Here is a 26664-nt window from a genome sequence, read left to right on the forward strand (position 1 = left end):
TCTCCAATAATCAAGTCAGGTGTATGTGCTGTAGTCCACTTCCTTGCAGATGGAAGGTGATCTCTAGAAATGGATGTTCCCCCATGATCCATGATGTCTCCATCAACATTTTCTGATGCTCCCCCTGAAATTATGCTCTCTGAGTTGGATTCTTCAGAATTTGAGTTTCCAGAATTATCAGAACTTGGTCCATCAGAACTTGATGAATCAGAACTTGAAGAGCCTGTTTTTTAGGTTCTAATGCTTCTTGAGATGTGGTTGGATCTTCAGTATGCTCCCCCTGCACAGGTGCATTTTCCTTTGGAGTAGTCACCACAGTTTCAATAACATCAGAGTTTAACCCATCAGAGTTTGCTGTATCAGGATTTAGACTATCAGAATTTAAAACTTCATTCTCAAATCTCAGCTGATCATGATCATTGAAATCTTCAAGTCCAGTAATCTTCTTATCATCAAAAGAGACATTGATAGATACCATGACTACCCTTGTTCTTAAATTGTAGACTCTGAAGGCTTTTGTGGAAAGTGGATATCCAACAAAGATTCCTTCATCAGCTTTTAGATCAAATTTGGATAGTTGTTCAGGATGAGTCTTAAGAACAAAACACTTGCATCCAAATATATGAAAGTACTTCAGATTTGGCTTTTTTTTCTTCACCATCTCATATGGTGTCTTTCCATGCTTGTTGATACGTGTTGGATTCTGAGTAAAACAAGCAGTCTGCACAGCTTCAGCCCAAAAGTAGGTTGGTAACTTTGCTTCATCAAGCATAGTTCGTGCAGCTTCAATAAGAGTTCTATTCTTTCTTTCAACAACTCCATTTTGCTGTGGAGTTCCAGGAGCAGAAAATTTCTGCTTTATTCCATGGTCTTTGCAGAACTCTTCCATGATCAAATTCTTGAACTCAGTGCCATTATCACTTCTTATAATTTTCACAGAGTCTTTGACCAACTTATCCAGTTATTTGACATGATCAATCAAGATAGATGCAGTTTCACTTTTTGTGTGCAAGAAATACACCTATGTGTATCTGGTAAACTCATCTACTATGACCGTAGCATATTTCTTCTTTGCAATAGACATGACATTCACTGGACCAAATAGATCAACATGTAGTAGGTGATAAGGCTCAAGAATTGAAGATTCAGTCTTCCTCTTGAATGAAGATTTTCTTTGTTTTGCCTTTTGACATGAATCACAGAGGCCATCAGGAGAAAATACTGATTTTGGCAGTCCTCTTACAAGATCTTTCTTGACTAGTTCATTTATATTGTTGAAATTTAAATGAGAGAGTTTCTTGTGCCAATCCAAGCTTTCCTCAATTGATGTTCTGCTTAACAGACAGATTATAGAACCATCAGTTTTTGTTGAAAGCTTGGCTTCATAAATGTTACCATGACTGTATCCCTTTAGAACAACTTTTCCTGTAGATTTGCTTACAACTTCACAGTGTTCTTCAAAGAAATCCACATGATAACCTCTGTCAGAGATTTGACTAACACTCAGCAGGTTGTGTTTAAGTCCTGAGACTAGAGCTACTTTTTCAATGATGACATTCCCAAGATTGATATTGCCATATCCCTGAGTTTTTCCAATGTTGCCATCTCCATAAGACACTCCTGGGCCAGCTTTCTCCACAAAGTCTGATAGCAGGGCTTTATTTTCAGTCATATATCCTGAACATCCACTATCAAGAACTAAGATATTTTTCCTGTTGCCCTGCAATCATAAAGCCCACTAATGATTAGTTTTAAGGACCCAGACTTGCTTGGATCCTTTGGCCTTATTAAGTTTGTTAACATTTACAGCGGATTTAACATCAGAGTTTATGTCAATATTTTTCTTATCAGAATTTACAGTATTAGACTTTGCATCAGAACTTACATTAGAAGGAACAATGCTAACTTTCTTTAAAAAGGTTTTATTTGATAATAATCATAGTACAAACTATGAAATTCCTTACAAGTGTAAATGGAATCCATAAACTACCACAATAAAAACAAGGATTTTATGGCTTAAACCTAACAGAATGACTCTTAACTCTTGACTTAGAAGGTAAGGAGTTTATATTCTTATTCTTCCTGCAAAAAGAAGCCAGATGGTTAGAATTTCCACAGTTATAACATTTCTTTCTAGGAGCATTAGGAACAGGCATATAATTATTACTTTTATTCACACCTTCCTTTCCATTCCTATTTTTCCTAGGTGGCTTTACCTTGTTTATATTCTTAATCTCTTTCAGCTTATACTTAAGCTGCTTCTTTGTCATTAAGCCTATGTTAACTTCAGTTGGCTTATCCTGTTTTGGTTTGTCAGAAGTTAATTTCCCTTTACCTTCTGATTCAGTATCTTTCATCTTTTCAGAATCAGACTTTACAGTTTTAGCTACAAACTTAACAGGATTTACCTTTGGCTTATTATTCAGTTTAACAATAATTGGCTTAATTTGTTCAGTTCATGTTTCACTTTTATCATCTCCATAACCTAAGCCCTCTTTCCAGTTTCCACTACTTAGTAAATTCTGAGTAGTTCTGCCAGAGTTAGTCCAAGTCCTGATAATCTCTCTATCCTTTTCTAACTCAGTTTTTAGAGATTGATTCAATTTTAACACTTCATCTCTAACATAAAAAGCATCATTTCTTTCTTTCTGAGTTTAATGGAACATAACTAACTCCTTTTCTAAATAGTCATTCATTTTCTTAAAAGCCAGATTTTCAGAAGTTAACCTATCACATGTTAAAGTCTGATCTCTATAGCTAATGAATATGGTTTTAAGATAAGATCTCAACTCAGTAATATCATCAGTATGAAAAGCATAAGTTGTTTGAGGTACCTTTAACTCAGCAGCTTCAGAACTGCTATCAGCATTTGTCATCAAGGCATAGTTCACCTCATCTTCAGAATCTGAAGTGTCTGTCCAGCTTTCCTTCTTTGTGACAAGTGCCTTGCCTTTGTCACCTTTTCCTTTCTTGCAATCAGGAGATATGTGGTCTTTCTCACCACAATTGTAGCATTTAACATTTGAGTAATCTCCTCTATCAGACTTTTCAGCTTTGCCTTCAGATTTTCTGAATCCCTTCTTATCAGAACTTCCACTTTTCCTGGAAAACTTCCTTCCCTTTCTGAATTTCCTGTAGGCTATCTTTGTGATACCTTTCACCATAAGAGCACACAATTTTATCATCTCTTCATCAGCATCCATCTCAGATAGACTTTCAGTTTCTGAATCCTCATCATCATCAGAACTTGATGACTCAGTATCAGACTTTGTGATGAGAGCCTTTCCTTTGCCTTTCTTTTAGACAGCCACTTTGAGGGATTCCTCCTCAGCCTTAAGAGCAAATGTTCTTGTCTTTCTCCCATGTCTCGTGCTTCTTTGATCCATCTCAAGTTCATGAGTCTTCAGCATACCATAGATTTCATCAAGAGTAGTTTCATCAAGAGCATAGTTATCTCTTATCGTGGTTGCCTTCAAATCCCAACTTTCAGGAAGAGCTAAAAGGAATTTAAGATTAGTATCTTCAAGATCATATTCCTTATCCACCAGTGACAGATCATTCAAGAGTTTGACAAATCTGTCATGTAAACCAGTTAATGACTCATCAGGTTTTGAGTCAAAGTGCTCATACTCTTGAGTGAGTATAGTCCTCCTGTTCTTATTAATTGAATAGTTCCCTGGCATCTTGTTTCCAAGGCATCCCATATCTCCTTTGCAGTCTTGCAGTTTATTACCCTGTTTGACATGACATTATCAATGGCACTATGCAGCAAATGCCTCACCTTTGCATCCTTGGCAATAGATGAGATATCTTCAGCTGTATATTCACTTTTCTCCTTTGGTACAGCCATTACTGGCTGATCTGCAACTACAACAGAGAGCTTGGTTGGCTTATGTGGTCCTTCATTAATTCTGTCAAGGTATTCTGGATCTGTAGCTTCCAGAAACATAGTCATCCTTACTTTCCTTATGGGATACTCAGAAGGTTTCAGTATGGGAACCCTAATTGTCTCATATCGATTATGGATTTGAGTCTTTGGAGTTTCTTCAGTTTTGGTGGGCTTGGTTGGAGTTTGTTCTTCTTCAGACATGATTATTTTGGATCTTTACTGTATATGTGTTAACAGATTAGGACTTACTAAATTCTCATATACATTTGTACTTAATGTTTTTGACATCATCAAATATCTATTAAACTTGTATATATGTTAACATATTGGCCCTGATACCACTTGTTAGGTCACACACACTGTAGAAGAGGGTTGAATACGGTGTATAGTTCAATCAAATCGAATTAAGAACACAAGTATGAAACACATAATAATCTTAGTAATAAAATAGTATTACAATGAAACCGTTCTCTCTCAGTGATGAACAAATATCACGAGAGCTGCTAGGGTTACAATATATAATATTCTTGATTAAGATAACACGTCTAGTGTAAACCCTATGCTGTGTTTATATAGACACACAGTTTGAAGATAATCTTCTAATTGATATCGAATATGATTCTGTGTCCTAAAATATATCAACTAGTTATCTTTTCTTCCAAGTATTCTATTCTTCATAGAATTCTTCTCCATGCATATCTCTTCTTGTTTTAGTCTTGATCTTCTTTCCTTTCAATCAGCCGCCTTCCTTATCTGAAAGTCTTCTTAAGTCCTGATATTATCTCCTGATAAATATCTTCTGATATCTTAAGTTCTGACTTCAGTATAAGTACTGATTTCCAGTTAAGTCCTGATTTATCCTGTTAGCTAAGATCTGAAAAATAAACACAAATCATTACTAGACATGACATCACAAATATATCTAACACTTACCATTTAAATTTATTCACCAAATATTATGGAAAATTATGAGGCCTACTCCATTAAAGTGACTGATCAAAATGATCAAAAAATATCAACAATGCAGGACAAACTCACCGATGAAATTCCTCCAATAGTCAACAACGTCATAGGCAAAACATGCTTCTTTGAGGTAAAAGTTACCTATTTCAACAGAATTGGATGTGATAGATACACAGTTGCATGCATATTTGAAATTACAGAGGTAACAGCGATAACAGAATCTTTTAATCCAGGCGATGAGGCAAGTACAAGAATGAAATAAAAAGTTGTTTGAAGCACCCCGTACCATGCTTCCATAATGCCTGATGGATGCCTTCGGCCTATATAAATTTGCATTAGACAACACTCAATTTCATTATCTTTCATATCTGTTTCATATTTTCTTCCCTGAAAATCATGGACATTACTAAGCTAACTTTTCTATTTTGGATTTCTTGTATTGCATATTTTAATCAAATATATCTTCTAAACAGTTCCAACCTGTTTATTTTGCAACCATGTATTACTGCTCAAATCCTCTGCTATTGGATTTCTACAGAATACACTAAACTTCCTCAATAAATAAAACTTAATGATTTAGACATGACACCTTAAACAAATAAAGGAGACTGTTTTAAAAGAAACACAAGAAAAAAAAAAGACATAATCATCTCATTATAGGTGCATTGTTTTTCTACTATAACCTTCTATTTTCCTATCTCAAGTTTCTAACTCCGTTCACCAAACTTTCATGTCTCTCACACCAAATATGATATAAGGACCTCAACCTTAGCCCTTAATCTCTCAAACTCAAGTGATACTTCTGCACCCTTTTTGGTCTCCTTCGCAGCAAGCCTACGTTTTTAGTCAGCCCTAACTCTTCCAGTCTTTACCATCTTCTAAGCGTCACTCGCTTTGAGCATCCCTTGTTACAAGAAAGCATCAACAACACTACTTTCCGTCATTTTACTCCTCTAACATTTAAATCAAAGAATAATATGACTTAATTGTATATTTATGATTGATTACTACATAAAGGGGGGAAATAAATTGGTTGAACAAATAAAATTCTAATGTTATAAAACTCAAATTACCGTTATCTAAGTAAATTATCTTTATAATTAATGTTATGATCATGCTACAGAATTAGGTTTACACGCTTCATACTATAAGAAATGTAACAATCAACCTAAATATTTAAGTTTCATCACACAGTATTATATTTAATTTGATATCATTTTATTGTTTAGGTTTATGAAAACGACTCCAATTCCTATATATCATTAGCGCACTTATTTCCATTTACATGGTATTAGATTTTCATACTTAAAGATATTCACGAGCATATGCAACTATAGCCAAAATTCTAACCACGCATTAAACGAGCTATCCGCCTATTCACAAACGAAATTACAACACTATATCGTGCGGCCGGATCGGTTCTACCTACTCGATGTATAGAATCCGGTCCGTCCCTTTTATGGTACAACTGAACAAGAAATTCATTTTTTTGGTATATATATTAAAAAAATTCCAAAAATGGTACTAAATGCCTGTACTAGGGGGGTTTTCATATGACACCCAGAACAAGTGGCATTCTGGGGTCCTTTATATTTTTTTTCTGCGAGAAATAATGACTTTGTTTGTTTTGTTTTGAAGGGAATAAAATTAGAAAAAGGGCAATTTTTGGACTCCCATATGAAAAAAATGGAAAATGTTTTTAGTAATTTTTTTTTGTTGGCTTGTAATGTAAACCTATTTTATGTGTGTATTTTTTAATTTAAATAAAATCCCCTACAAATAAGATTTTTCTAGCTCCGAAAAGGGTGTCGTGCAATGTGAGATTAAATTTTTTAGGTGAGGGCATGTTTTGGCATGGGCGTATGTAAATAATCGTTGATTTATTGGGTTCCAATTTTTTTTTATCTTATAATGTAAACCTATATTTTGGGAAAAATTTAATTTTGAATTAAAAATTTATGTGGCCAACACTTTTGTAGCTTCGAAAATGGTGTCTTTAGCAGCGAGTGCGTAATTGTCAAGCGAGGGCAAATTTGTGCACGGGCATATTTAAATAACCAAAATTTGTTTAGGTCCATTCTTCTATTGTTTGGTAGGTATGTAAAAAAAAATTGAGTCTGTATGATTAAATAATAAATTTTATTTATTTGAGAGAGGGTGTCATAACGTTAAATTTAAAAACGTTAACTGTTAGGCGTAGACATAAAATGAATGTGTATTGAGCATTGGAAACTAAAATATTATGACAGAACAAGTAAATAATGAAATGGAAAACAAGGAAACGGAACCATATTACAAGTAGACTGCTTGTAATAGCAGTAGTACATATGTTTGACAACAAGATCACGTGTTTTAGTGTGGGCGCCCTGGGCATTTCTTACTACGCTTGGTGTGACCTTCTTGGTTACATAAACTACATTTCTTTCCAGACCGCAGACCATCAATCTCCGTTCGGATCCGCACCGATTGTCCCTTATCTCCGCGTTTTTTCTTTAGTTTTTTCAAGGACTCTTCCGGCACTAACTTTCCATACCCCTTCCAAGGTACGGGTAAATCGTAGTTCCAGTATTCAGTTGGTTCCAACGGATAAATTATTGGCCTGTACAAGTCCTACATTGTTTAGTTCTTATGGAAATGTTCGATGAAATGCTCCCAACTCAATCCATGTGTTATACAACCTGCCATTGCATGGGAGCACAACATGTGATGGGTCGCCCATTTTCCACAGGTGCACGTACGGTCATTGAGGTTGACAACCTGGGTTTTACCTCCCTTTACCGTCCCCTTAGCAGTTGTGTACTGATGTGTTAGTATTTTCATAATCCCGCGGAGACGATGGAAAGTAATAATCGCATGTCCCGTTGCCTTTCTCCGAATTTTTGCTAACATAGCGGCGGAACGTGCACATAACTGTTGCCCCTCTTGTAGACCGTCATCCACTATGTTTCGATGTTTATCTACAATTATGACCACTTTGTAAAAGAGGTACTCCATCATTGCTGTTACTGGAAGAAAACGAGCCCTCTTTATGTTGCCGTTGAATCCCTCAAGCATGTTTGTGGTTGTTTGACCGTAGCGAACACCAGTATCGTGGGAAAGTGTCCACCTCTCCACGGGTATTGTAGCAAGATACTGTAGGGCGGTGGGGGAAATTTCACCAATCCGCAACATATATGCATCGTGCTTTGAGACTTGTGTGGTTCTCCCAGCTTTCCACATTAATTTTTTTAGTTCACCACCTGGGTGATGACTACAAAAGTTACTTCTTACATGGAGGAGACAGAACATATGGATGCCGAGTGGCTCAGCAAAACCGTTTTGAGGGTCTCGTAGGGCGGAGATAATGCTGGCAGCACGGTCAGAAATGATGCAGACACCGGTCCGTTGCCGACATACATGTCTTCAAAGACGCTGTAAAAACCAAGACTAGTTCTCGTACGTCTCCTCATCAACCAAGCCATAACAGAAAGGGAACGGGTGGTTGTTCGAATCAACACCCATAGCAATAAGCAGTCTACCCCTATATCTTCCTTTCAAGAATGTCCCATCTATTGAAATCACAGGACGTGCATGTTGCCACCCGTCCATCATTGCCTTTAAAGACCAAAAAATCCGCTTGCAGACGGATGTGCCCCGCTCCTTAGCATGAGGGACAGCATCGATCTCAGCAATGGTTCCAGGATTTGTCTTCATAATAGCTGCCAGAAACATGGGTAGAGCTTGGTATGTTGTAGCCCAACTGCCATACACTTCCTCAATTGCTATTTGATTCCCTCTCCACGCTTTCTTGTACCCCACTATGTGGTTGTGCTCGTTGTTGATCAACGGGATAATGGTTTAAATGGGAATTTCCTGTGTATCTATTACCTGTTTCACATAAAATCATAAATGTCAAAAAAAATTCGGCCTTAATAAGCGGCGTTTGTTAAAGATTTACTTACACGTGGTTTTACAATCTGCGCAATCATCCTTGCAGATAACTTCTTGTGACCTTGTAACGGCTGATCGATCATGCATTTGTGTTCCTCTCTATTAACATTAATCCGCCAGTACCCGGAATCATGCATGAAAGCAGCCCTCATCCTCCAGTTACACCCCTCAACCCGGCACTATACAATCAGCTGTTCTTTGTTACTCCTTGTAGTTTTATATGTACGATCAGTGTTAATATGTGCACGCCTCACTGCTCCCAAGAGCGTTTCTTTGTCACGGTAACACATTCCCTCACTCAGTTCCCCCTTGTCGAGGTCTACATCAGCATATATATATCATAAGGGTTATCTATGATTGGTGGAGTGTATTGCTCTGTGCGAAACCATGGAACCCTTGGAACATGATGTTGTTCTCGAACTACCGGAAATGTATTGGAAATTTTTTCATTTCTCTCTGAATGTCCTTCACCATCTTCGGTGGCAGAAGATTCCTCATCATCATCATCGTGAAAGTGAAAATTCTCCTCACTTGATGAATTGGCTACAACTCCATCTGCCAGCAGGGCTAATCGCTGACCTGAACCTCTTCCCACCACATCACTTTCATAACTAGCCCCCCTTGAAACCCACCACTGTATTGACTGATTTCCCCTCCATACACTCTACCATGTTCAGTATCCCCCCTCCATAGCCTCCACCATATTGACTACTCCACCCTCCATTACCCCCACCATGTTCAATAGTCCCCCCTCCATACCCCTCACCATGTTGACTACTCCCCCCTCCATACCCTGCACCATATTGACTATTCCCCCTCCATAGCCTCCATCATATTGTATACTCCCCCCTCCATACCCTCCAACATATTGACTACTACCCCCTTCATACCGTCCACCATGTTCACTAGCCCCCTACCAGACCCTCCACCATGTTGAGTAGTCCTCCCTCCATACCCTACACCTTGATCAAAAAGTACATTTGACCACAATGGTTGTACATCACCACCATATGTTGTTGCTGTTGGTTGTGACCCGAAATTATGCTGGAATGAGTACGGGTCATCAACAACAATTTCTTCTGTTTCGATGAACAAAGAAACATCTCCTTGAATGTTTAGCAACATGGCAGGAACATTTAACATGCGTGTACCATCATCATCACATAAAATATCCATTTGATAAAACCTTCAACTAGGTTGTACTGACCAAGATATGGATACTTTAAACTCAATTTTAAATTCCACTGATATGAACTAATGTTCATTAAATTATACACGACACTTTTAAGGTCATTGTAAGTGGTACCAAACCTAATAAACATCATTTTTTTGGATCGATAGAGTAATTGATATTACTACCATCTCGAATAACTACTCCACCCCAAAAAAATTTGACATTCACGTGGCCTTCCATCTCCCTGCGTTGAAGACAGCATTAACAGTTAGGAAACCAAAGTCAAGATTGTAGATGTAAATAAACATACATGTAATACTGACATACCCTTTTGGACAGAGGAGTGTTCTACAAGTATGAATGATATTATTATCCTAAAGATTTAGGAACTTAGAATTGCAGTATGTTTTAAATACATTCAATGTTGGAGGACACATATATATAGGAATAGAAGCTGTAGGCTAGAGATAGCTAAACTTTTTGAGAATTCGGATAGGAATGCATTATTGATAGAATCCAATGGAGATTTCCAATAGGATTTTTGTTAAAGAGAAATCTACTATTTTTGTCCTATTTGGAAGATATGAAAGAGAAGATAAGATTCTTGAAATTTACAACAGAAGCAAATGTTGTATTATGTTGTTTATATTTTTTGTGTTTAATTTTATTTGAGTCCGTGATTAGTAATTATGTCTTATAAAATTACTTGGCATAAGTAATTGTCTTACTCATCGTCAGACAAAAAACAATCAGAAACATAATCAGGACCTATAGCAAATTATGATACATCATTACAGTGTGGAGGTCGCCGTCTTCAGCATACTCCTGACTTCTTCTTTGTAGGTCTATACGGTTTAAGCGCATACTCATTCGATTCTCTTCCTCTCTAGCACGAAATAATGCTAATTCCAGCTCATGAGGCGTGTCTCGTTGCATGTGTATGGTGCGTTGTTTTGGTATTCGCACTCCTTCCTGGACACATTGGCCCATACAACTGTTGAGACACCCAACACGCCATTCGCATTCCCTCTGCATCGAGATTATTGAACTTCCTGCGTAACGTTCATTCGGATCCATTAAGTACCTAAAATTATCATCACAAAACCATTTCCTACAATTGCTCAGTTAATATCACCAGGGGTATAACTCATTATGTTGTTGTTACTATATCGTGGAATTTAAATATCACAAGGGGTATAACACACTCTATTTATAACATAAAAGTAGGTGCAACGATACAGCTATATTTACGCTTCTCAGTAATGAGATGCAGTGTTGCATAATTTTATGTCATGTCAAATACTGTTTCACTATTTTTTTTGCAGGTTATCCACCATACCTTATCTTCTTGGTACAGTAAATGTCACTAATGAAAGTAATGCAGCCAAGCATTAGACTATTCATGACACTTTCAAATTGCTAATAATGCATCATTCACGTGTTGCAGTGTATTTTGTACAGTGACAAGTCACTTCTAAATAATTGATGCTGAATGCACGTTACTTCTGATAGGAATACGGAATGAAAAAGGATGACTAGAAAATCAGGATTTTTCTATATAATCTATCAATCAAGATGTGAAACAAATTATTACTATCAATAGCATGTCTTCTAACACAAATCGCAACTGGTTGCTCATAGAAAGAGATGATGATTACCGTAGTGTTAGAGTTATTGATGCTAAAGAGTAATTTGCTGGTGTACGTCGCGAATGGGCTTATCGACGTGAAGAATCTGACCGGTTGAGAGATGCCCTGCTTTCTATGGGTCTAAGAGTCCCAACTCGATATTCTATTGGCATATATTCTCAAGCGGGGGATAGTCCAACTTGGGCAGGATTTAGGAAAAAAGTTATTAGGGCCGTGACAAGTATTAGAAAGGAAAATAACCGAATGTTGTTGCATAGGAGTCGTCAGTACATGTATGAACTGGCGCGAGATTCTGTCCGCGGCATTGGGAGAGATCTTATAGAAGATGAGCAACACAGACTATTACAAAATGAGAACTACCTTTCCGACGATTATATGTCCGATGATTGACTTTGAATTATGTGCTATCTTATTTTCTCCCTTCTTATATATTAAATTTTGTTTACTTATGAGAATTAAAAAATGTATTTTACGAATCCTGCAATTATAAATACACTTATGAAGGCATAATTACTTTACGTGAACTGTTATTCACAGTAGCTTATGTCTTCTTAACCAATTCACTTATAAATACAAGGTCACAAACTCATGAAGTCACACTCCTATAAAGTAATTATGTCTTCACTCCCAAACTTGGATTTATGTTTTTGCGGAAAAATAGCAGTTGTAGCGCACTACTGGAAGGGTATTGACTCGGGAAGGCGGTTTATCAAATGTCCCGACCGTCTTTGTATTTACGAACGTTGGATCGAAGAGCCACTTGAACCCCGTGCAACAGTTCTCATTGAAGTCCTTAGGAAAGAAATTACTATAGAGAATGTAGCCCACTCTGCAGAAATTTGTGAGCTGTAGCGTGAAATTGAGGAGTCAAAAATGGAATTGCAGAAAATGAAGGCGTTCATCGAGTCGCATACTTGGAACCTCAATGAGGATGATGATGACTCCGACGATACAGATGAATGATTCAGTTCATATATTTTCTGCTCCTAATATTTGTATTTCTGCATCGTATGCTTTTTATTCCTGTATCGTGTTATTATTAAATTACTCCCTCCGTCCCCCTCAATTCTTTACATTGGGGGACGGGGCTTTGACACGCACTTTAATGCTTTAATTAAATATAATTGCATAATTATTTTTTTTAATTTTTTTCTTCTAAATAAAAATATAATGTACAAACTTTTATACAAAAAAAGAAAATTATAAAAATAAATTACGGAAGTATATTTTATAGCTGCCTTAAAATGCGTGTCAAGCATGTGAAAAAATCTGTAAAGAAATGAGAGGGACACAGGTAGTATATTTTTAGCAATTTCATATTAAGGCTCAAAATAGCCCTCTACCACATTTTGACACTTCGAATATTACCTTATTAGTTCCAACTAACTTAATATATTTTTAAAATAAAATATAGATTTTAATAACTATATTATTATTAAAAAAAATTAAAATATATTTTATTAGGTAAAATATTTTACTAAGTAATATTACATAAATTTTTTAACTTAGTAATATTATAAATACAAAGTAATATAATATTAGTTCCAACTAATTTAATTACTATTTTTGGAATAAAATAATATAAACGTAATTTGAGAAAAATTGACACCAAATTATATTTTTAGCAATTTCATATTAAGGCTCAAAATAGCCCTCTACCACATTTTGACACTTCGAATATTACCTTATTAGTTCCAACTAACTTAATATATTTTTAAAATGAAATATAGATTTTAATAACTATATTATTATTAAAAAAAATTAAAATATATTTTACTAGGTAAAATATTTTACTAAGTAATATTACATAAATTTTTTAACTTAGTAATAATATAAATACAAAGTAATATAATATTAGTTCCAACTAATTTAATTACTATTTTTGGAACAAAGTAATAGAAAAATAATTTGAGAAAAATTGACATCAAATTATATTTTTAGCAATTTCATATTAAGGCTCAAAATAGCCCTCTACCACATTTTGACACTTCGAATATTATCTTATTAGTTCCAACTAATTTAATATATTTTTAAAATAAAATATAGATTTTAATAACTATATTATTAATAAAAAAATTAAAATATATTTTACTAGGTAAAATATTTTACTAAGTTTACTTAATTTTTTTAACTTACTAAAAATATAAATACAAAGTATTAGGAGAAGAATGTTTTGTATTAGGCAATTTAAAAAAATATTAAGAAGAAGAGGAAATTCTGAGCGGATAAGAAAGAAGAAGGGAAAAAGAAAGAGAACAGGAGAGAGAAAAAATCGCCGGAAGAATCCAGGTGAACCGGCGTTCAGGTGAAGGGGGTTAAAGGCAGAAAGCAGGAGCTCCCCGCGGCAACAGGCGTTCTCCCGGATCCCGCTGCGCCTACAGGCGTTCGTCTGGTCCTCTCTCTCTCTCTCTCTCTCTCTCTCTCTCTCTCGCTCATTACAGTGCGAATTTATCCTGTGTATTTCAATAAGTAAATCGATTTTTTGTGTTTATTTCAATAACTGCATCGAAATTCTACCTTATAATTAGTTCATCAATTTCAAAATTCTGCCTACATATTGTTTGTTAATTATGTTATAATTATGTTATAATTATGCCTACATATGGTTTGTTAATTAAAAACGCATGATTGGTTAGATCGATTTTTAGAAATTTTATGTTTGACAGTCTGTACAATTATGTTAATTTTTAGAAATTGTTGAAATTTAAGATTAAAATTTAATTACCTGTTTACAAATAATTAATAATTATTTGCTTATGTTTATGCCTACCGTTAAATTTAATAAATTGCAAAAATATAGTTAATCAGTTATATATAATTTGCTTAAATGTAATTAATAATTATTTGCTTATATTAATTGCTATCACCAAAAAAATTAGTTCGTACATTCGTTGGATGACAGGCTTGTTATACTGAGTTTGTTGGTTGGCTTTTTGGATTGGGAATGTGATAATATAGAGGAAATCCTGCCCGTTTTTTTTTAGATTTTACAATGCCTTATAGCAAGTTCCTTTCTTTTACAGGATTAAATGGTTGGACGACAACTTATCAACTCGGGACCAATTGAAGGGGATTTACTTAATCAACAGAACAGACATCGTTCACAGTTTGTGTGGGATGGCACGGTACACATTCTTTTCCCAATATCCATTATAATTTACAAAAGTCTTGATGCGTATTTTAAATGCATAATTACACATTTAATTGCAGGGTAATGATGATCATTTACGGCTACGTTCGAATTTCAAAACATACTGGGATTGTATTGAGGCGAACCCCCTACCACAATGTATCCACGATGCCGTAAGAAAAGCTGTTTCATGGGTTTTCTGCTAACCGGGAGTATGAGACATGATGCTTGGCTCATATCTGCTTTTCTTGATCGCTGGCGCCCGGAGACTCATACTTTCCATCTCCGTTTTGGCGAGGCCACTGTGATATTGGAGGATGTTTACTACATATTGGGCCTACGCAGTGTCGGACATCCAGTGTTACCTATTGGAGGGGATGTAGGTGCATCTTTACTCCATGAGCTTCTTGGTGTTGCCCTAGATCCAGAGCAAGATATGGATGTCATAAAGAAGGGTGAAATTAAGATGAGTTGGTTGATTCGTCATTTTGGTGATTGTTCACGTTTACACTCTTTTTCCGGTCATGACTACAAGTGTGAGCTCTTATACCACACACGTGCGCACTTGCTTCTGCTCATTGGCTCTACTGTGCCGAATTACAGTGGTTACCGCATGCCTTTGAACCTCCTCCCATTTGTTCGGCACTTGGAACACATCAGTACTTACAGGTGGGGCACTGCATGTCTGGCTTATCTTTACCGACGCTTGTGCTCCGCCAGTATTGGATATAAGACGGAGCTTTGTGGGTCATTGACTTTATTACAGGTACATATCCATACTACAACCTTCATGCATACTATTATATACATGATCCATGCTTCATACTTAATATTATATGCGTACAGGTTTGGATCTATGAGCATTGTACAACCTTAGCTCCGATGCAGCGAAATGTTTATTTGATGCAGCATCCCCGTGCTCTGAGGTATGCTACATTCTAACTCATTTGTTTGATTTTCACAAATGTTGCAACCATCTCGTTAACACAATATATTTTGCTCTAGATGGATGGTCCCATTGAATGCTACGACTGTGCAGACACATTCGTTGCGCGGGATTCGCTATGACTTAGATACCATATCCGAGGATTCCTTCAGGTGGAGGCCCTACGAGGATTGTGCAGATGAGGCACGAGACATCCCTACGCTTGAGTTATCACTTATGAGTGCACCTTCTCCCCTTTTTTACTTGACATGAGTGGAGTGGTGCTACACTGATAGGGTCACTAGACAGTTTGGCTACTTACAGCAGGTCCCTACCGACTCTCCGCTCGGAGACCATGATTCTTTTCATAGGGGTCAGAGAGGATGGCCTTTGCAGTTGGATAGGGTGCGTGAGCTGTGGGACTCACGCCACAGTGCAGTGCTTCAGCCACCAGCTTACAGGCGCACTCGGAGACATATGTGCGCAGTTCAGTATCCTCAGTGGTTCGATAGAGTCACAAGGCATTTCATGATCAACCCTAGGATGTGGAGGGGCCAACAAGGCTTCCAGGGGTCGCAGGGATACCTACCCGTGGCTGTAAGATTTATATTCTTAAGTAAAATACCTCCGTTTTTTTCCTTATATGACTTCATGTTTACACTTTGACATGTTGTCAATGCAGGATGAGGACTTGTCCGCTGCCTACCACCAGATTCGGGGTTCAGGCGTGGCTGAGGATGATACTACTGTGGATGAGGCACTTCAGGGTTTACTTGGCACATTAGATGTAATAGGATTCACTTCTCTTTCACAAAGGCCCCCGCATCAACCTCCTGCTACCCCACGTACTAGCGGTGCTCATGCACGTAAGCCACATACCGCTTCTCTTCATGTTCCGGTAGCTCCTTTGGATGGTTGGGAGCCTTGGCCTCGCCCATCAGTTGGTGAGGGCTCTTCTCTATACACCTCGTCTGCATCGGGTTGGGAGCAAAGTTCCCCGGGGCATGGACATACTGAGCCTACATGGGACCACTACGTTCAGGGATAGGGATCCTCTCATATGTCTACTTGGGGTCGTAGTTCCCAAGTCCATGATGTTGCGGGCTCCTCGTGGGGGCAGATATCTCAGAGCCATGCTGCTGCTACATCTACTTTTGGCCACAGTACTCAGAGCCCTTATTTCGGCACATCTACTACGGGCCACAGTTCTGAGAGCCCTTATGTTGTTCCTAGTGCTTGGGCTGCTGGATCCACTTGGGGCCATTCTACTCAGAGTGATTATGGTCATGTGGTTCAGAATTTTCCACAGCCTACCGACAATTTTCCACCCAAGACTAGTGGTTCGGGATTTTCTTTTCAGACCCCGGCTAGGGGGTTCGACCCTTGGTTGGTACATGACACCTCCACACAGAGCTTCGAGCAGGGGCGTCAGATGCATACACCCCATCAGATGCAGGATAAAGATATGGGGGATGACAGTGATGAGCAGGATGACGCTAGTGAGGAAGCCGATACTCCTGTGCATGTCAGGAAGCAGCCCCGTAGAGCAATAAAAGGGAAATGGAGGCTATGCCACACCGGCGGGAGGTTCTGTGGCTGATCAGTGTTGTTGCTCATGTTCCCAGCCTTCTCGTCTTTATTTATGCCATGTTTTCAGTTTGTATGCAGTTTAGACTTTACTTTATTAGTTATGGTCACTTTCGGACTTGTTGTATTTTATTATGTCACGATCAACTCATTTTCGTTCCCGGTATTAGTATTCAAAATGCTTTCTAAACTAGCTCCAAATGGTGCACCCTTAAACAATTTAAAAACTTGATCCAAATGAAAATAATGTGACAAGGGAACCATTGGAAAAATAAAATGATACATCAATGATAACGGGAAATATGATATTGCAACACATTGCCAATATGAGACAATAAACTCGATACTTATTTACTCGCATTTTCATTTGTTCTAATAACTGTAAAGCTACTTCGAATGACAGTAATAGACTATAGAACCCACTGATAAAAGTAATTCAAACACGCAATGGACTATTAATGACAATCTTATTTTGCTTTCAATCTTTATTCACGCTCTACAGTTGTTACACAATGACATTTCATTTTTCTTACTTTCACTACAACGAGTAGTCATTTCAAAATAATAGAAGATAATTGCATGTGAAAATATGACAACTCAAAGTCTTTATTAAAGGCAGTATGGAAAACATCAATGACAACTCAAATCACATATTTGCAAATTAATTGTTGCTGTTGTTGATAAGATTTTAGTGGTTGTTGGATGATATATTAATATTATATTTATCATTGAGTATACGGTAAGAATGCAAAATAACCTTTACGCTGTACCACTATAAGGCTCATTTTTCCCTATAAATACATCATACTTCATAACTTTAAACCATATGTTCAAACTGTAGGCATCTTATTACACATAAAATGGATAAGGGCATGCAACGCCTACAAATGTTAAGAGAGGTATGCGTCAACTAAGTTTAGCTGAATCCGTTGAACATGGAAGGAAAAAGAAAGAATCCAAAACCGCGAAGAAATCGTATGGTAAGGTTAATCAGAAAATATTGGACGAAATAAAAGCTGATAAAATGAAGATTGAAAGGGCCTATAACGATATGTCCCAAACGGAGGAGGAACGTATCCGTCAGGTGGATGAGGTTTACAAAAATATGACATAATGGAAATCAACCTTATCGAACAAGACGATAACTTAATAGCAAGGTACGTTGTGGCTCATCAGCAACACCTATAGATAGAGGCTGAGGATGAAGAGTCTGGTGAAAAGTCTGATGAATATGTTGTTAAACTTGCTGATTTTTAGCAAACAATGTAATTTCTTTACCTCATTGTAATAGTTTTTTTCCTCAAATATCTTCTTCTTGTCCATCACTGCATTAAACACCCCATGTGCGAATCTCCTCGAAAATAAGATAAGTTGAAACAAGTACTGTGTGTTTTCAAAGGTAATGCACATGTAATAATTCAGAACTTTAGTCACGTGCAAATGTTTTAAATGATTTGAAAACTCAAACTATTAAATTCACCTTCATCATTATTGCCCCAGTTCAAAGTTTAAAGTTTTACCAGTTCATTTTTTGGCCTATAAATATTTGCAGACCTATAAGTCATCATCTCAATTGTTGGATTTTAATCGCAGTGGGGGCATGGCAAAACACTTTTACACATATAAAATCCAAATAAAAGCATATAAATTGTGGTAAAAACATAGGGATCGAATCTAACCTTTAAAATAATTCGGAGACAACGATCAGAGATCCTTAGCAGTTGCTCCTCAAGTGTGAAGCACTCCACCGGTATCCACCAAGAAAATGATGTTAAGGAGGAGGAAGGAGGTGGAGAGAATTGGGTTTTCCAAACTTTTTGGGTTTTTTGGGGTTCAAATAAAAATAGGGTCTATAATAGTATATTTATAGGCAAAATTTTCAGCTGAAATTTTCCCATAAATATTATTATTATTATCCCATTTATTATTCTCATTAATAATTAAAACACCTTTTAATTATTAATCCTTTTTCTAAACACTTTAGAAATAATTCTCTCTCTTGATTTAATTTCCAAAAATTAAATCCTTAATTAATAATATTAAGAACTTTTCTTAATTAATTTATAATCAATTAAATCTCATTAAATCAATTATTAAATTTGCCAATTAATTATTTATTTCACAAATAAATAATTATTAGCCATTATTAATTAATTCCTCCACCATAAAATCATTCTCTTTTTATGGTGTGACCCTGTAGGTTCAATATTAAGCCGGTAGTAGAAATAAATAATAATAAAACTATTTTATCATTATTTATATAAATCCTCTAATTTATTAAATATGATTAATTAATTAATCACATTTATTCTACATCGTGAGGGATACTTCTCACCATATCGCGACTATCCGGATAATATGAATTCACTGCTTAGAATACCAAGAACCTATTCAGTGAATAGTTACCGTACAATAAACTCCTTCTACCCTACAATGTCCCGATTAAATACAAGGCATGGATCTCATGTCAAGCCTATCTAATTCAATCACTTGCTTATCATTTACTATTCGTAGTTCTATGCAAATTAGAAACTCCTTTCTAATTTCATTCACTCTGGCCAGAGATTCCTGAACTAGCATAAGTGGATCAGCCTTGAACATTCGCTTCCTTCACTGGAAGGGGTAGATCCTTTATTTATCATACACTATCTTCGTGTACAAATTCCTATACCCAGTAGAGCCCTAATAATTGTCCCTGGAGACTAAGAACTAAACCAAAGCATAGTTCAGTGTACACAAGATGACTATGATGACCTCAAGTCTAAGGATACTTGTACAACTATCACTATGTGAACAACTGCTGACACTTGAGTGAACTCCATCAGTTGTTCAGCTGTGCGAGTCATGTTCAGTGAACTTATTCCATAATAAGCACCTACATACTAGCTATAGTGTCACCACACAAATGTCTATGAGAACAGACATCCTTCATAATGAAGCAAGCATAGTATGTACCGATCTCTGCGGATTATTAATTACCAGTTAGTAATCCTACGACCAGTAACTATTTAAGTTTAGAGTTATCATCTTGTAGGTCTCACTATTATGATCTCATCATAATCCATAAAAAGCTTTACTCTAAACTATGGTATATCTTATTTAAACACTTAAATAGATAGAGCCCGTAATAAAAACAAAACAAGTCTTTTATTAATATCAATAAAATCAAAACAGATTACACAGGAAGTTATTCCTAAATCCTAATTCATGATTGGACTTAGGACATATTCCTTTCAATCTCCCACTTGTACTAAAGCCAATCACTCTGGTATCTAATACCCATCTTGTCTTTATGACGATCAAAGTGACTTTCATAAAGTAGCTTTGTGAGTGGGTCTGTTATGTTATTATGTGTGTCAACTCTATTTCAATACAATACAAGAAATGTTACCGCGCTCCCACTAACCCTTTTGTAGACGCATGGTTCATCTTCGTTTTTGATAAAATCAAACTCTTTGATTGTCTCATCAAAATGAATGTTCCATCTTTCGAGAAGCTTGCTTTAAACCACATATGGTTCGCAGTAGCTTACACACTAGGCTTTCATTTCCCTTGGAAAGAAAACCATCTGGCTATATGCCAGATATCATAGTCGTAGTAAGCAGCAATCGCAAGCAAAATCCGAACTGATTTTAACAGGGCTATAGGTAAAAAGTTTCATCAAAGTCAATCCATTGCCTTTGTTTGAATCCTTTTACCAAAAGCCTGGCCTTAAAGGTCTCCACCTGGCCATCTGCTATAATCTATCTTTTGTATACCGTATACATAGATTCCATTCCGGATTTCATGGCACTATGCCATTTCTCTGAGTCAACACTACTCATAGCCTCATTATAGGTTACAGGGTCGTCATCATCAATGATCGACAACTCATTGTCATTCTCAATGACAAGGCCATAATACCTCTCAGGTTGGCGAGACACTCTCCCTGATCTATGAATGGGCTGTTCCACAAAAGGTTGTTCAGTCAGAACAGGTGTTTCCACTCGATCTGTAGTAGTTTGTGCTTCTTGAACTTCATCAAGTTCAATTTTGCTCCCACTATTTCCTTCAAGGATAAACTCCTTTTCCAAGAAGGTAGCATGTCTAGAGACAAACACCCGATGATCGGTGCAAAAGTAATACCCTAAAGTCTCTTTAGGATATCCCACAAAACTACATTTTACGGATCAATATTCCAGCTTATCTGGGTCAACTTTCTTGACATAAGCTGGACATCCCCAAATCTTAACGTGTTTAAGACTCGGTTTCCTTTCTTTCCATATCTCATACAAAGTTTGAGGAACAGATTTTGGAAGGCACCATATTCAGTAAATATGCTGAGGTTTCCAATGCATAACCCCATAGGAATACTGGAAGACTTGCATAGCTCATCATGGACCGAACTATGTCTAACAAAGTTCGATTTCTCCTTTCAGATACAAATCTGGAGTAGTCCACTGAGAGACTATACCATTTACTTTGAGATAATCTAGAAACACTCCATTAAAGTATTCACCACCTCGATCTGATCGAAGAGTTATAATACTATGTTTAGTTGTTTCTCCACTTCATACTTATATTCTTTGAACTTTTCAAAGTCCTCAGACTTGTGTTTCATCAAACACATATCCGAATCCAGATCTATCATCTATGAAAGTAATGAAGTATGAAAATCCACCCATGGCTTGCGTAGACATTGGTCCACATACATCTGTGTGTACCATTCCTAGCAAATTTGCAGTCCTCTCTCCATGTCTACTAAATGGAGACTGCAGTGCCACTATGAAGTGAGATTTTCATCATCCCTTTTCTTTTATTAGTTTGTTCAATCTGAAGTAAATTATGTCACATTTATACATACCATTATTTAAAGTACCACGTCCATAAAGAATATTATCTCTAAGAATAGAACATTCATTATTCTCAATAATAAATGAAAATCCAGCCAAGTCTTACATGGGAATAATATTCCTCACAATCGAGGGAACAAAATAACACTTATTTAAAACAATAGTCTTGCCCGTAGGCATATGTAAATGAAATGATTCTACATCTTCAGCAGCAACTCTTTCTCCATTTCCCATCAGTAGAATCACCTCATCTTCCTCAAGAGTCCTACTTCTCCTTGGTCCCTGCAACAAATTGCAGATTTGAGAACCACAGGCGGTATCTAATACCCAAGTAGAAATTTGATTTAATGACATATTCACTTCTATCATGAACATACCTGAATCAGAAGCGGTAGTCTCACTACCCTTCTTCTTCTTCAATTCTGCAAGGTAAACCTTGCAGTTCCTCTTCCAGTGCCCCACCTTGTTACAGTGAAAGCAAACAACTTTGCTCTTGGGGTCTTCAGCTTTTGGTGGAACCGGCTTTTCTTCACCTACTTTCTTCTTCTTGGAAGGGTTCCTCTTCCTTTTCTTAGGATTGGAACCTTCACCAATTAGAAGAACATAACTCTTCTTAGGGGGAAAATTCGATTCCGCAGCCTTCAACATGTTGTGGAGTTCAGGCAGGCTTACATCCAACTTATTCATGTGAAAGTTCACAACAAACTGCGAGAACGAACTCGGAAGCGATTGCAAGACCAGGTCTTGGCTCAGCTCCCCATCCATGGTAAAACCAAGTTGTCCAAGACGTTCAATCAAATTGATCATCTTAAGTGCATGGTCATTCACAGATGATCCCTCAGACATCCTACAACCGAACAACTCCTTCGATATCTCATATCGAGCTGTCCTCCCCGCCACATCATACAACTCTTGTAGATGCATGAGGATAGTGTGAGCATCCGTATGCTCATGTTGCTTCTGTAGCTCAATGTTCATGGAAGCTAGCATGATGCATTGAGCAACATTTGCATCATCTATACACTTACGATACACAACATGTTCATCATTATGTGCATCACTAGCAGGTTCAGTAGGCTTAGGTGAGTCAATCACGTATTTCAGCTTCTCAATCCTGAGAACAATTCTCAAGTTTCGAAGCCAGTCAGCATAATTAGGACCAGTCAATTTGTGAGCATCCAGTATGCTCCTGAGTGATAGTGCAGAAGACATAATGTATATTGTAAATCTGTAAATGACAAACACATAACAACACTTAGCAAATATTCGATTTCATTTTAAAAACACTATATGAATCGGGTTTTTATTCATAAGTGGCTCCCACTAGTTTACCTAATTTATTCAACCCCCTACGTGAAAAATTAAGCATTCATAATGCTAGTGGGAATAGGGATCCTACATTCCATTACACAACCCCGGCTGTAGCACGAACCGCCATGTAATGTTCAATAGGCAGAAAACTCTTGTCAATTACATCTTATTTTATTCCCTAATCAAACTTTAGCCTCTTGAATAATTGAGTCTCGGCTGTGGCACGACAAACTCAATATTCTAAGTCAAGTCTAACCCAACATTCCGTACAGTTGAATCAGTCCCCAAAGGCCCACGACTGTAGCACGTACCGACCTTTAGATTCTTATTCAATGTACACATCTCTATGTAATAGACAAGTATTTCTTATTTCGAAATCAAAGCCCTCGGCTGTAGCACGAACCGACAATGATTCAAAAATAAGAACTACATTCTATCATGTTGGAAGGCTATGACCGATACAAGCCCGTTGTATCATTGGCCAATTACTACTTGATATTATTTAATTTTAAAGGGATTATATTACGTTACAATCATAATCATATTATAAAGAAATTCTTCCTTTTAAATTAAATATTTCAAATCAATAATCAATAATCAGATGATTCCCAGATCGGGTGGAGCATTGTCAAGAGGCGTCACTTAATAACCCTTTCTTACAGATAGAAATCTGTTGTTGACAGAATCATCCTTTCTCTCATATCGAAAATTTATATTCAATTACATGTTTCACAAACACAAGAATCTCATGATTGTATTCATAATATTGTTATTAAGATTATGAAACAATTTCACTATACTAGGTTGTCTAACAAACGTCTTATGTTCATTTAAGTTCACCTAATTCTATCATCGCATGATAAACTAAGCATATATCACATATATCAACATGAATAAACATCAAGGTAGGCATGTTATATCATCTAACACATTAGTCTAAGCATTATACATCTCTATGTATCACATGAAGCATTTAAAAGCAATTAAAACAGTTAAAAAACAGCTTTAAAACACTTACGGAAATATAAACAGTTCAAAACTTTTATATAAACTAAAATTGACCACTCCATTAGATCCGTCTCGGAAAAACGAATCCAACGGTATATTGCACGCCCAAAACGGAGTTACGAAACTCCCAGAAAATCAATTTTAATCTGGAGAGTCGGGCTGTCACGCATTACAGGAACGCGTTACAAGCCCTGTAACGCATTCCGGTGATGCGTTACAACCCTTTTAACCAATTAAAAGGTGTAACGCATTCCGTGAATGCGCCACAGGGTGTAACGCATTCCCGGATTGCGCGACACCCCTCCTTTTTTTTTTCTTTTGCAGCAGCCGCCGACAGCCTCTTCTCGAACAGCGCGCTAGACAACTCTGTTCTTTCTTTCTTTCCGTGCAGCAACATCAGCAGACAACACAGACACAATAGCAGAGCAGATACATACATACATACATACTTACAATTTATATATATATATATATATGATTATTTAATTACGAATTTAATTACAAGATCTTCAAAAATTCATAATAAAAAATCTATACATCATAAAATTATAAAAAAATACCCAGACGATCTACAACACTTGTAGAACCCAAATCAACATTCAAAATTATTCTGAGAAACGATTTCTCATCAGACAAAATTAATCCATGATATAACTTGTAAAAATCATAATTAATTCATACAAGCACATAAAATTCTGAAATTTTTACCACAGATCTATATGCATACAACCTAAGCTCTGATACCATTGTTGGATTTTAATCGCAGCGGGGGCATGGCAAAACACTTTTACACATATAAAATCCAAATAAAAGCATATAAATCGTGGTAAAAACATAGGGATCGAATCTAACCTTTAAAATAATTCGGAGACAACGATCAGAGATCCATAGCAGTTGCTCCTCAAGTGTGAAGCACTCCACCGGTATCCACCAAGAAAACGATGTTAAGGAGGAGGAAGGAGGTGGAGAGAATTGGGTTTTCCAAACTTTTTGGGTTTTTTGGGTTCAAATAAAAATAGGGTCTATAATAGTATATTTATATGCAAAATTTTCAGCTGAAATTTTCCCATAAATATTATTATTATTCAATTTATTATTCTCATTAATAATTAAAACACCTTTTAATTATTAATCCTTTTTCTAAACAATTTAGAAATAATTCTCTCTCTTGATTTAATTTCCAAAAATTAAATCCTTAATTAATAATATTAAGAACTTTTTTTAATTAATTTATAATCAATTAAATCTCATTTAATCAATTATTAAATTTGCCAATTAATTATTTATTTCACAAATAAATAATTATTAGCCATTATTAATTAATTCCTCCACCATAAAATCATTCTCTTTTTATGGTGTGACCCTGTAGGTTCAATATTAAGTCGATAGTAGAAATAAATAATAATAAAACTATTTTATCATTATTTATATAAATTCTCTAATTTATTAAATATGATTAATTAATTAATCACATTTATTCTACATCGTGAGGGATACTTCTCAGCATATCGCGACTATTCGGATAACATGAATTCACTGCTTAGAATACCAAGAACCTTTTCAGTGAATAGTTACCGTACAATAAACTCCTTCTACCCTACAATGTCCCGATTAAATACAAGGCATGTATCTCGTGTCAAGCCTATCTAATTCAATCACTTGCTTACCATTTACTATGCGTAGTTCTATGCAAATTAGAAACTACTTTCTAATTTCATTCACTCTGGCCAGAGATTCCTGAACTAGCATAAGTGGATCAGCCTTGAACATTCGCTTCCTTCACTGGAAGGGGTAGATCCTTTATTGATCATACACTATCTTCGTGTACAAATTCCTATACCCAGTAGAACCCTAATAATTGTCCCTGGAGACTAAAAACTAAACCAAAGCATAGTTCAGTGTACACAAGATGACTATGATGACCTCAAGTCTAAGGATACTTGTACAACTATCACTATGTGAACAACTGCTGACACGTGAGTGAACTCCATCAGTTGTTCAGCTGTGCGAGTCATGTTCAGTGAACTTATTCCATAATAAGCACCTACATACTAGCTATAGTGTCACCACACAAATGTCTATGAGAACAGACATCCTTCATAATGAAGCAAGCATAGTATGTACCGATCTCTGCGGATTATTAATTACCAGTTAGTAATCCTACGACCAGGAACTATTTAAGTTTAGAGTTATCATCTTTTAGGTCTCACTATTATGATCTCATCATAATCCATAAAAATCTTTACTCTAAACTATGGTATATCTT

At 36.4% G+C, this 26664-nt stretch overlaps 1 protein-coding gene across 1 annotated transcript; it reads right to left on the minus strand.

Moving 5' to 3' along the window:
- Positions 1-7471: 7471 nt before the first annotated feature.
- Positions 7472-8563, minus strand: LOC141665981 (uncharacterized). The gene is made up of 2 exons (XM_074471968.1): positions 8292-8563; positions 7472-8198 (listed from the first exon to the last, which is right to left on the minus strand). The coding sequence occupies exons 1-2, from the start codon at positions 8561-8563 to the stop codon at positions 7472-7474; spliced, it is 999 nt and encodes a 332-aa protein (XP_074328069.1).
- Positions 8564-26664: the final 18101 nt, after the last annotated feature.

This window comes from Apium graveolens, chromosome 6 (assembly GCF_009905375.1).
Source record: "Apium graveolens cultivar Ventura chromosome 6, ASM990537v1, whole genome shotgun sequence".
Taxonomy (NCBI): Eukaryota; Viridiplantae; Streptophyta; class Magnoliopsida; order Apiales; family Apiaceae; genus Apium; species Apium graveolens.